The 13,695-nt window shown below is 40.6% G+C and overlaps 1 protein-coding gene across 1 annotated transcript in view; it reads left to right on the forward strand.

The window, feature by feature from the left end:
* The window catches only part of PHAX (phosphorylated adaptor for RNA export), a 502,400-nt gene that overhangs the window by 475,894 nt on the left and 12,811 nt on the right, over nucleotides 1-13,695 (forward strand). The window contains exons 2-4 of the mRNA XM_069088168.1: nucleotides 2,512-2,634; nucleotides 3,807-4,420; nucleotides 6,937-7,057. Of these exons, the coding sequence (XP_068944269.1) occupies nucleotides 2,536-2,634; nucleotides 3,807-4,420; nucleotides 6,937-7,057 (834 nt within the window). The 5' untranslated portion in view covers nucleotides 2,512-2,535. The remainder of the gene's footprint in view (nucleotides 1-2,511; nucleotides 2,635-3,806; nucleotides 4,421-6,936; nucleotides 7,058-13,695) is intronic.

Here is a 13,695-nt window from a genome sequence, read left to right on the forward strand (position 1 = left end):
GGAAAGGCTGGTCCTTCCTGTACTCCATTGGCACTTGGTTCAAGATTTCTTTTAGGGCTAAAGAATTCATAAATTACAGCTCTCTGTAAATAGGCTCTCATGTTAGGGGAAGTTGATTTTGTGGAGGGATATGATCATAGTATCTTGATTCTGAGACTTCCATATTGGATGTGTCCCCACTTTCTCCACTTCCACCACCTCAGTCCACACTGAAGCATGAATCTCTTATCTCTCTAAAATATTCTTTTTTTTTTTTTTTTTGCTTTTTGGAGGGGAGAAGGCAGGGCAATTGGGGTCAAGTTACTTGCCCAAGGTCACATAGCTAGTAAGTGTTAAGTGTCTGAGATCAGATTTGAACTCAGGTTCTCCTGACTCCAGGGCTAGTACTCTTTTCACTACTCCACCTAATCACCCCTAAAATAGAGATTCTTAACCTGGTGGTTCTATGTATAGATTTCAAGGTGTGCCCTATGGTGGAAAAAAAAATCACATTTTTATTTCAATGTAATAGGGTTTTTTTTGTAGTCCTATGTGTTTTATTTTATGCATTTAAAAAGATTCTGAGGATTCTCTAGGCTTCATCAGACTGCCAAAAGGGCCCATGAACCACCACAATCTAAAAGAGAGGTGTAAAACTCTGGGAAGCCCATAATTTTTTGTTTTCTAAGTCAATATGAAGCCTGCACTTCTATGTAACATTGACACCACTGACCTAAAAGGTTCACTACTTCTGCTCAAATTTCTACCCATCTCCATCATTAATCACACCAGGCAAGGACTTGGTAATAAGAATAGCAGAAAACCAGATTAGAATGTAAAAAGTATAAGGAAGTATTGTCCACTTTTGGCTTGAAGTGGGACAGGGGTAGAGAGGGATTGGAGGGTCAGACCTTTGTTTTTTCCTGCCTAACTGAGCTGGAAGTAGGTTGGGATCAAGTGCTAAAAAAATTGTGGAAATAGAAATGACAGGACTTGGTAACTGAATGAATGTATGGGATAAGAGAAAGTAGAATAAAAAAAGACTGGGAGAAAGTACAGAACTTTGAGAAAGATACAGATTTCAGAGAAAAGATGATGAGTTACGTTTCAGGCTCCTTTTCCTCACTCTTCCCTTTGGTCAGATTGGCTTCTTTCTGTTCATTTCACACAACATTCCTTCTCTCCACTTCTATGCTTTTGCACTTGACCCCCATGCCTGGACTGAAATTCCTCCTTTCCTCTACCCTGCATAATTTGTCTTTAAGACACTCAAGCATCACCTTCTTCTATATGAAGCCCTTCTATCAATTTTTAGTGCCCTCCTTATACTACTCTATATTTAATTACTTTTTTAAAAATATTTCTATTTGTTCTCTTTGTATTAATTCTGTACATTCTTTGTTGTTGAATTACGTCCAACTCTGGGGTTTTCATGGAAGAGATACTGTGGTGATTTGCCATTTCCTTCTCCAATTCATTTTACAGTTGAGGAAACAGGGTTAAGTGACTTGGCCAAGATGACCCAGCTAAGGGGTGGCTAGGTGGCACAGTGAGTAGAGCACTGACCCTGGAGTCCGGAGGACCTGAGTTCCAATTCTTTACTAGCCATGTGACCCTGGGCAAGTCACTTGTGAGTAGGGACCATTTAATGTATCGTCTGTGAATCCCCAGTGCCTAGCACACAGTTCCTGGCACATAGTAGGTGTTTTAATAAATGACTTGCTGATAGGTATGTTACTGCCAACATGAAATCTTCTATAGAAGCAGGCAATTGGAAATGAAGGATCAAAACTCTCGGGAGAAGGTCAGAGTAGGGAGTATAGATTTTAAATTCACCTACATGGAGGTGATAACTGAAGTCATGGCAGTCAGTGAAGGGGGAGAGGGGAGACAGAGACAGAAAACCGAGGAGGAGTCCATAAATAGGCACCAGCAGAATGATCTTGAATAAATCGTCTATAAAATGTATTCTAAAGTCTCAAAATTTAGTTCTCAGAAACTCAGGATCCTGTAGCTCAGTGACCAGTCAGGGGCTGCTTCGTCATCATTCCTTAGTGTATATTCCTGGTCTAGAATTGTGTCCTCTCTGCACTCTCCTGAACTATTAACGCCGTGGCTCTGGGGGTGCTTATCCACACCTCGGGGCCTCATTTCCCTCCGCAATAAAATGGGTATGGGTGAATGGAATTATATTAATGTGGACTGGCTAAGCTAAAACGTCTGCCGCTCTGGGCCTTGTGGAAGGAGAGCTGCATTGTAAATGTGGCACGTTCTTGTAGATGTAGCATTTTATACTTTTAAAGCAGAAATTTCACTTGAAATTTTAGAAAACCTCTTAGCAGCCCAGGCTCAGCGGCCAGAAGCATGGGCGGGGCCTGCAGAGCGGGGGGTGGGGCCTGTCGGGCGGAGGGCGGGGCCTGCCGGGCGGAGGGCGGGGCGAAGAATGGGCGCGAACCCGCCGCGGCGGGAGAGGAGGAAAAGGAACTGACCTTCGCCGAACTACTTCCTGCCGTGCTGCCGGAAGTAGCTTCCGGTACGGTTTCTCCTGAGGGGAAAATGGCGCTCGAAGTTCGGGGGATGGAAGACGGTGAGCTGTCCGAGTCCGATTCTGACATGACGGACGCGGCCACGAACAGCGAGCAGCGCCCGCAGCTGGTGAGGAAGGGGAGGGAGGGCACGCGGCCCTGTCCGCGCCCCGGTCACCCAGGCGGCGCGTAGCGAGCGCGTCCAGGAGCCCGGCAGCCTCGTGTGCAGTGGCCGTAGAGTCGGCCTCGCGTCCGGAAGGTGGTCGCAAGTCCGACTGGCCGGGCGGAAATTCCCTTCCCCTCCCCGGGCTGTGGGCAGCTCTGGCGGGCTGCAGTTTGCAGGAAAGACCCAGACTCGGGACCGCATTGACGGAGTGACTCCTCCCTGGGCAGCGCCTACACCGTCTGAGTCACAATTCGCTCCCTGGCTCACAGGCTTTATTGTAGGGATATTGGCAGGATTGACTTTTTTGCATCACACATCTTAGCCCTTAATTTGTACTGTTTGATGGCTTACTTCCTAAGCATAAGATTCTTGAAAATGGAAAGAGGAATGTACTCCTGCAGCTTGAAGAAATTCTGTATGCTTGCTGTTCTTAAGTAATTTGTGTTAAAGCCCAGAATCCAGTTTATGCGTCTTATCAGGTGTTGTACTGATGTGGATCTAGATGACTTAAAAGTAGTGACAGTTCTAGGGTGGGTTTGTGGGGTTGGCTTTTTTTTTTTTTTAAGGCTACACAATCAATGATTAAAGCTGATGCCCGCCCATAGATGTCATTGATTAAATGTAACAGCCAGCATCACTGCCCACTAGGTATTTTCCATCTAACACAGAAATAACCACAGACTGGCCTAAAAGGAACTGTTTTAAGCACAAAAGAGAAGGATTTCAAAGGGAAAGGTTAGTTCATATGACCCTTGTTTAGCCTTTCACTTTCAAGTACTAGCAGGAATTTTTAAAAATCTATAGCAAGAATTCTCATCAAAACTGACAAGCCCAGAGTAGAATTCTATGCCGTGGTGATTTTTCTTGGGGAGGAAATGTTATTAATGAAAGATTGTTGGTTTAGCAGTTTTATGTTTTTTAAATTGTCAAATTCCATATGAAATTTTTTAAAAACTGGAAAGTAGTTTGGGCACAGGACTTCCTTTGAAGTCTACTACTGTTTTAGAGTGGGCCATGTTTAATATAACTGTCGAATTATTCATCTTCTTAAAAATGGCAATGCTAATGTGGTAGGATTTTTAGGTGGGGTTTTTTTTAACCTTTTGTGAAGTTGATTGTGTTTTATTCATTTACAGAAAGTACCAGATGGCAATATTTCATTCACACCTCTCCAGGCCAACATTTCAGTCTCTCCAGTATCACTTTATCGAACTATTAAGAGTGTAGAATCAAGTGAGGAAAGCTTTTCTGATTCAGATGATGACAGCTGTCTTTGGAAACGAAAGAGACAGAAATGTTTTAATCCTCTTCCCAAACCAGAAGAGCCTTTTCAATTTGTACAGAACAATCAGAAACAACATATCCTGGGAGGTAGGAAAATCAACAACATATGGGGTGCAGTGCTCCAGGAACAGAATCAAGATGCAGTGGCTAATGAACTTGGTATACTGGAAATGGAGGGCACCATTGACAAAAGCAGACAGTCAGAGACTTATAATTATTTGCTGGCAAAGAAGTTAATGAGGGGATCACAACAGCAAACTGAACAACTAGACAAAGAGTTAGATGAATATATGCATGATAATAAAAAAGCCGGTCCAAAAGAAGAAGAAAATGGACAAGGTCATATGAAACGTAAACGACCTATCAAAGAGAGACTAGGGAACAGATTAGAAATGAACTATAAAGGTCGATATGAGATTACAGAAGAGGATCCTGAAGAAAAAGTAGCAGATGAAATTTCTTTCAGGTAAGTCCTTAACTAGCTATCACTTAGTCCTTCACATTAATCTGATCAGTTGTCCCATTCCTAAGTTTTCTCTTTAGCAAAATGTGCCTGATTTATGTGTGTGTGTCATTGAAGAGTTTCTTCATGGCACAATTTGGGGTTTTCTTGGCAAAGATACTGGGGTGGTTTGCTGTTTCCCTCTCCACCTTATTTTACAGATGGGTAAATAAAGGCAAACAGGGTGAAGTGACTTGCCACAGCTAGTAAATTTGAACTCTGGTCTTCCTGACTCCAGACCTAGAATTTTATCACTGAGCCACCAAGATGCCCAAGTGTGCATAGTTACCATTTTAGTTTAGGATTTTGAATGACTTTGCATTAAATAAGTGAACTCTGATTATATTTCCCTTATAGGAACATGATTGTTATTATTTTTTAAACTTGATATTAAGGGAAGACATGACAGGAACTTGAAAGTAATGAACATAAATTTGAACAGGACCCTGTGGAACAATTTGTCAGACTTTTTTTTTAATTCAGTAAGTTTGATCATGTGTTTGCTTATCAATATATAACAAAATTTTATCAAAAATAATTAAATTAAGTTTTCTGTCTCTTTTGTATCATGAGACCTCCTTTTCCTCAGTGCTATCTTATTTGATTATCTAATCACTCCCTTTCATTCAGTTATCATCTGTACATACACTCACACTCTATATACTCTGTATAGAGTACACTCTATATGTGTGTATGTGTGTGTGTGTGTGTGTGTGTGTGTGTGTGTGTGTGTGTGTGTATTAGTATAGTCTCTCTTAAGCACCAGTCTCATATAACCAGGTGCCTTTTTGGACATCTTGAACTGGATATCCTGTAGACATCTCAAACTTATCATGTCCAAAATGGAATTTTTCTTCCTAATTTCCTTTGATGGTACCACCATCCTTTTCATTCAACCTTCAGTGTCTTCCTTAACTCCTCACTCACATTTCACAGCCATTCTGTTGCTATATCTTGTCATTTCTACCTCTATCATATCTCTAGTGTACATGCCCTACTCACACAGCTACTGCCTCATTACCTTTTGCGGGGACTATTTTAGTACCTTTCTAATTGCTCTTTCCCTCTTTCCTCTGCCCAGCTGCCAAAGTGATTTTTCTAAAATACAGGTTTTTCATAGTCATTAAACTACAGTGCTTTCCTGTTAGCTTCCAAATCCAATCTGCCCAATAAAGTTCTTCACAACCCATTCCCACCTCTACTTTCATCTTACACTTCTTTCCATGTACTTGCCACATTAATCTGCGTGCTGTTTCTCACGAATGACACCATCTCTCTGGGTCTTTGTATTTGTCCACCATATCTGGAATGTTCCTTTCCTCATTTCTTCCTCCTAGTTCATGACTTCATGTCTTCAGTAAGAGGCCTTTCCTGGTGTCCCCAGCCTCTCATTAAAATAAGCCCACCTCTCATTACAATATTCATCTTCTCATTAATTGGTAACCAGAGTTGATTTCCACTCATTCACCCCTTCCCCAAGGGTATTTAATCATTTAGGGACCCCGGGGTTTGTCTGGTTTCCAAGAAGGCTACTAACCTCATTTTATTGTTTATTTGATAGCCATAATTAATAGCTTGATTGTTAATTACCCAGAAACTATGTCTCTCAGACTTTTCATTTGTCATAATTCCAAATTTGATGGAGGGTAAGAAAAAAAGTGTTATGAGTATGATTGCTCTGCAGGGACGGGGAACCTGTGGGCCCCAGGGCCACATGTGGCCCTGGAGGTCCTCAAGTACAGCCCTTTGACTGAATCCAAACTTGTCAGAACAAATCTGCTTAATAAAAGGATTTGTTCTGTGAAGTATGGATTCAGTCAAAGGGCTATACTAGAGGGTCACATGAGGCCTACAGGCTATAGGTTCCCTACCCCTGCATGCTTTCCCTCTCTTCAAGAGATCATGTGTCCGTTTTCTGTGGTAGTACAAGATAACAAATTAGGATTTTGGTGAGAAATTAATAGTAGAGATAGAATCATAAAATTTTAGAGCTAAAGATTATGGGATATAATTTTACACCTGCCCCAAGAGGTTATATTATTGTTTGAAATTTTAGAAATATTTCAGTTTCTTTGCATATTTGGTTTGAAAAAAAGCTAATATTTGTGTTTATTTTTAAATACTTTTAAGATAATATACAAGATGATTCTAGAAAACTTCTGATGAAGAATACTACCCTCCTCCTGATATAGGTCATGGACTAAAATGCAGAATGAAACATATATTGTTGGACATGGCCAATATGAGAATTTGTTTTGTTTGGCTCTACTTATTTGTTACAAGTTATTTTTTTCTTTCTGCAGTGCTAAGAGGATGTTGTGGTAAAGGAAAAAACATAAATGTTTGATAATTGAAAAAAAATTTAATTAAAAAAAGACTATGCAAGATAATTTTCTGTGAATTCACATACAGGAGAATTATTTTTCAATTACTATAAAACAAACAGTGAGGTTAATAATACTTATTTGCTCCGTTTGTAGGCTTCAGGAACCAAAGAAAGATCTGATAGCTCGAGTAGTAAGAATAATTGGAAACAAAAAAGCAATTGAGCTTCTGATGGAAACTGCAGAAGTTGAACAAAATGGAGGACTTTTAATAATGGTGAGACAAATAGTCTACTTTTTTTCTTTGTATTGCTTGGACAAACTCTGCCTTCAGTTATTTATTTACCATCCATGTTGCAATTAGAGTCCCATCAATTGTCTTAGAAGAATCCAAGAGTACAAGGTTGGGAGCATAGGAGTTGGAAGCGGCCAAAGGCAGGAATGTCAGGACAGTCTCTTAATCTTCAGTTGTAAGTCACCGGCTGGCTCTGTTACCCACAGGTCTGGTGGGTCGGGAGGAGCCTTCACCTTGATGTGTGAGGAGTGGATCCAGGCTTTCCTTCCGGCCACCTTAACAGTGGAGTGGTCTGGTACACGCTTGCACTGCATCCTGGATGTTTCGAAGAGCTTGGAGGGACTTGAGAAGTAAATCATTAACAGTCATACATAACAGCATTCATCACCCAAAATACAATAGAAGGTGGGGTGCTGAACAGAATTTCAAAAAGGGGAATGAATTTTACACATATGTATTCAGTTACAAATATTAACACTTGCTTAAATAATGGATCAAAATAGCAAGTTCTCTTCTGCTTTACAACTTGTTACATCAATTTTGCAAGTGGAGATTTTAGTGGATCTCTTAAAATCACACTAGAAATTTTAAAAATTTGTTCTAAAAGTATTTTCCTACTCCAAAACAATTTCAAGATTTATAAGTGATCACTAAACTTTTATGAAGGAAGTTAATTGAAAACTTTAAATGATCTTAAGCAATTTGCATAATTTTCTGTACATATTTTAATTCTAGATGAAAAATAATATTAGATTTTCGAGTGAGCTGACACAAAAGAGCTCATATCTTTTACTGATTACTTGCTCTGAGCATAGGGACCTGTTATAGAAGGAAAAAGCAGGGACATGTGACATTCCAATTGTGCCAGGAGAAAACATCCTTGGCTCTGTGTAAATTCAGGTACAGTTAGAGAGATATTCCATCTCATGCAGCATCTGTTCCATCTCATAGCTAGACTCAGGAATAGGTGGGAAAACATTCCTTTTCAAAGGAACCTCATGGGTAAACTGAGCCAGGAGGGATCCCATCCCAGACAAAGGCTAAGATTGTCCCTTCAGCCTTTACCAAATGTAGACTTCCACCTTTTGACAGTACAGGATCACATTCCTCTGAGTAGCTAGTGGCATTTCCTCTCAGACACTGATTTAATGTAGACAACTATACCCAAATTCAGACTCAAAATTTAGTTATGTTCCCAAGTGCTTTTTTACCTTAAACAAGAAGCTTCACCAATCACAGCTTAGAGCCAGTTATAATTATTTCTATTCTCATATTGCTGTAATAAGCAATAAAAATGTATCAGATCTTATAATGTAAGGAATTCCATTTTCCATCCTTCTAAAATATAAAAGCCAATTTATAGAAATCCTTTTTAATCTTTGCAACTTCTTAGCAAGTTAGGTTCATTTAAAACTACATGACTGAAACAGGTTCCTTTCTCAGGCTGAATGACCTTGCCTGGAAATAATTATTAGGGGATTTGACAGTTTTACAACATAAGGAAAATTTATATGAATTGTAAGCAAGAGAGACTGCTATGAATGGGCAGAAGTAGTCAGACAAGTTTTTCATCCAGTTTTCTCCTTTCCACATACAGTAATCAATAGCTATAGGTTGTAGCATTAAAATAATAGCCCAAAATAGCTTAATAGTTTTACAAGTTTTTCTAAATAGCAGCTATACATATTTAAAGTAACACTGCTGATCTTACACAATTTTCTCCTCACTCAGATTTTACAGTACACAGTGTAGAAATACATCGAGAGTATAAACTGCAAGATGACATTAATTGCATTTCCAATATTACATAGAAGAATGATTGATCTTACCAAGTGAAGAGGCTATTTGACTTCTGACCTCATTTTCTCCTCTCTTTTTCTCATCTCCCCACTTTACAGATGAATTGAGACTTAGGGTTAAATTATTTATTCTAGGTCACACAACCTTTCAGCGCAGAGTTTGGAACAGTTTTTCACTGACAAGCTTTTTCCTCACTTTTCTGATTTTCTCTCTTTCATCTTTCTCTTAGCTGTACCTCTCTGGTTTTTCTCTTTTTGCTGTATATTCTGGGGTGTTTTCTCCCTGCTCCATTGTTTTCCAGGAGTCCTTAGCAACCTACTTTAATTCCTTGGCACTGGAACAAGCAAAGTGATTATTTGCAGCAAGGGAGAGACCTCTTAGATGGTACTGAAGTTGGGGCTTCATGGTACAGCTTCTCATAGCAGACCCTGGTTATGGGGTGGTCGATTTGAGAGAAAAAGAGCACTGCTCAACTCGGGGCTGCCAGGAGATTATAGCCTAGAGCATTGAGGAGAGGGTTTGGGGAACTTGAAATAAAAACTGCAGGCTCTGCTTATTTAGAGGGATGGGCTTCAGGGTACCTGGGGATTTAAAACTATTGCTGGTGGGAGCTAGGTCAAATACCCTTTTACTAAACTATTCAGGCTGTGGAAAGAATATAATTTTAGGCTAAATAGCTCGGATCTAACACACACTTTAGTAGCTCAGATTTATCCCAGGCTTTAGTACATGGGATAATAATTACCTTGTGTTTGTACCTTTGTTTCACAAGCTTCTTTTCCCTTGTCAGACTGTTCCCATGTCATTCAGAAAAAATATTCTATTCCAGGGATTTAACCTTTCAGGTAGGCAAATGACAAGCCCATGTAGCTCCGACATAGCTACTGCACCTTCTCCCCTTTTTCTTTTTGGAGGAGGTTAACTCAAATTAACTTTACTGCAGCCCTAGCTCAGTTATAGCCAGGACAACAGGGAGAAAAATCTTAATGGTTCAAACCTCTTACTGTCTCCTCAGCTCCGCCAGAGCTGGATGACAAGGGAGGGCTCTGTAGCCCCAGCTAAGAAGAACTGGGACCACAGGGCAGAGAATCTTAGCAGTTGTAACTTGTCACTGTGGCACTGGTCTGGTCAGAGCTGGAACACAGTGAGAGGGCACCATAGCCCTTAGCCTTGTCAGAGGTAGGACTAAGGGGAGGAGAATCTTAGTGGATTTTTCTTTTTGGCCTTTTGCTCAAATAAACTTTTCTTATGTGTTTAGTCCTTTAAAATTCCAGATCTAGGGCAGCCAGTGAGTAAGTGCACTGGCTCCAATGTAGGGATGACCTGGGGATCAAATCTGGGCTCCGATACTCAGCACCACACCCAGAAATAACTGGCCGTGTAACCTTGAGCAAGTTACTTAACCCCGATTGCTTAAAAAAAAAAATTCAGATCTATTTAAAGACTTTAAGAGAAGCTGTTTCTCATAGAACATAGATAATACAACTGTTGACCCATAACAATTATGGTCTTAATTTTGAACTTTGAAATAAAAACAATTGAATAATCAATCTGGTGACCTTAAACTTCAGTTTTTGTAGTGCCAAATAGTAACCAGAATGAATTCAATTACCTGGATCTATATTCCCAATGATGGTGCACACTTCTGTGACCCAGGAAAGGGTTGTGTTAGTCCTATTTCAAAGTGCAGCTTGGAAACTTACTTCTCTTTGATCATTGAAGTGACCCCTTTCCCTTAGATCTTAGGGGAGAAATTTCCCATTTTCTCTCTGTCCATTTGTGTTTCTACTTCCAAGAACTTTGGCTGGAGTTCAAGGAGTAGAAGAAGAAATGGTTTTCTGCCACAGCCATTCCTTAAGAAATTATTAATCTCTCTAGCACAGGTACAACATTTCTTACCGATTGGGTGCTTTTGGCTGCCTTTTTTTTTTTAATCTTACAGGATGGCAGATTTAGAAATTTTTTTATCCCACAGACAGGATATTAAAGTTACAGAGACTGAAAGAAATGCAGGCAGAGACAAAACTAAAGTGACAGACAGACAGAAAACAACACAACACACAATACCCTCCAGCGGCATTTTTGTCTTTCTGGTGGTCCCTTGCACTGAGATTTTTGGATTTTGAAAGTTCACTCCCTCCCTTTGGGGATCCCAGGTGGAGCAACCGAGGGCCCAGAGCAACTGTTGGCAGTTGTCCCAGGTAGGCTGGTCAGATTCTGGGGGTGGTTGAGTCAGGGGACTGGGAGCTGGCAGGAGACTGAGCTTTTGATCTTTGGCAATGGCTCCCCGGGCTGAGACTCAGGGCTGAGAAAGACTCAGGTTCCTGGTCCGCTCAGGAAAACAATGCAAGCCTGGGCCGAGGAACATCTCAGCGGCCACCCCTTAAGGTTGAATTACTTTCCCAGGTTCCGGTCAAGCTGTCTTTTAATTAAGGTTACAGAGCCAGACAAAAATTGAGCAACGCCTAGGAACAGCCACAGAACACATAAAGAAAGGGTTAAAGCTACAGAAACAATTAAAGTTACAGCAACACTTAATAAAAAAAGCAGGTAAAGACAAAAGTTAAGGTTACAGTGACATCTAGTAACAAACACACAGAATACATAAACCTAAAGAAAAACAGGTAATTAAAGTTAACACATAAAGAAAAGGCACTCTGTCAGCATCCTGAATTTGGAGGCCAGTAGGGTCTGTAATGCTGCATCCAGCTTAGCCACCTACTCTACCTGGGGCCAAGGAACATCTCCCGGTGATCACCCACTAGGCGCTTTTACACTTTATGAGTACTCGCCTAAAAGAACACTCTTGGATCGAATTGAAAGAATTTGGGAAGGACTCAGGTTCCTGGTTTGCTCAGGAAGGCAATACAAGCCCAGGGCCAAGGAACATCTCTCAGTGGCCTCACCCTTAGGGCAAATTGCTTTCCCGGCCCTCCAGGGAGCCTGGTCCAGCTGTTGATACAAAGCCAAAGGCTATTTTAATGGGACCTCCAAGTGAAATGGACAAATGAAATGGACATGACAGCAAAGCCAATTATAATTTAATAGGAGTGTTTATTAACCGCATTGATTGACTCCCCAATAGGGAAGACAACCCCAAGCCCTTTGCAGAGCAAACTTACATAGACCGAGATGTTACTAACAACAAAGTGTGGTTTCAAGGGGGGAATAATGCCGGTAATGCCTTTTCTAGTGAAGCCTTGATTACTTAGCAAAGCCCTGGATACAAACATAAACAGACCTGAAGCTGGGGCACGTTTCTAGCAACACAGGTGAAAAGTTTGCTCACTATTATAGCCTATTAGGTGGTTTCCAGGGACCCTGGTAGGGGTGCCCTTCTAGCAGGTTGCAATTGGGAGGGGGCTTTGATGTATAATTTCTGGTGGGTACTTCATTAATAATATATATATTTTAAACATTTGATTTTAAAACTTTGAATTTCAGATTCTTTCCATTCCTCCCTTGCCACCCACCCTAACTGGGAAGATAAGCAATTCATTATAAGTTGTACATGTGTAGCTATGCAAAACATTTCCATAGTGGATAAATTGTGAAAGACTGACTATATTTCCCTCCATCCTATCCCTCTACTTTGATCCTGTCCCTTTTCAAAAATGGGTGCTTCCAACTTCCTTCCCCTCCTCTCCATCATCCCCCCTCTCATCCCCTTCCCCCCTACTCTCCTGTAGGGTGAGATACCCTATTTAGTGTGTATGTCATTCCCTCCCTAAGCCAAATTCAATGAGAATAAAGTTGACTCATTCCTCTTTGCCTTCCTGTTCTTCCCCTCCATTGTAACAGTTTTCCCTTGCCTATTCTATATGAGATAATTTACCACATTCTGTCTCTCCCCATCTCCTCTCATTATATTCCTCTCTCACCTCTTAATTTCACCTTTTTCATTTTTCAAATGCTTTAGTAAATTGTGATTTACATCATTCATTTCCACCAGATTTTAAGTTACAAATTTTCTCCCCGTTTTTCCCTTACCCACTGCCTCAAAATAGCAGTCCCACAGGATATCCCCTCCTCCAATCTGCTCTCTGCCATATCTTCTCCCATACCCCCTTCTACTTTTCCAGTAGGGTGTGGTGGATCTCTATGCCCCAGTGCCTGTTTATCTTATTTCCCAATTACGTATAAAATAGTATTAATAATAGTATATATATATTTTTTTTTTTAAACATTTGATTTTAAAACTTTGAATTCCAGATTTATTCCCTTCCTCCCTTATCACCCACCCTTACTGGGAAGTTAAGCAGTTTAGTATAGGTTGTACATGTGTAGCTAATGCAAAACATTAACATAGTAGTTATATTGTAAAAGACTGACTATATTTCTCTCCCTCCTATCCCACCTCCCACTTGTTCTTTTCTCTGCTTTGATCCTGTCCCTTTTCAAAAGTGGGTGCTTCCAACTTCCCTCCCCCGCAGCCTGCCCTCCCTTCCATCATCCCCCCTCTCATCCCCTCCCCCCTACTCTGCTGTAGGGTGAGATACCCTGTTTAGTGTGTATTTCATTCCTTCCCTGAGCCAAATTCAACGAGAGCAAGGTTGACCCATTCCGTTTTGCCTTCCCATTCTTCCCCTCCATTGTAACCATTTTCCCTTGCCTCTTCTATATGAGATAGTATTCTGTCTCTCCCCATCTCCTCTCATTATATCCCTCTCTCATCTCTTAATTTCACCTTTTTAAGTATCATCCCTTCCTATTAAATTGGTCCTCTATGTATAGCTGGAAACATATACACACATTCACATATGTATTCAGATGCCCATATACCCTCATATATAGACATATATATATATATATATATATAT

Source organism: Petaurus breviceps, unplaced genomic scaffold (assembly GCF_028583685.1).
Source record: "Petaurus breviceps papuanus isolate PSGF00001 unplaced genomic scaffold, PetGlider_PUasm1.0 184, whole genome shotgun sequence".
Lineage (NCBI taxonomy): Eukaryota > Metazoa > Chordata > Mammalia > Diprotodontia > Petauridae > Petaurus > Petaurus breviceps.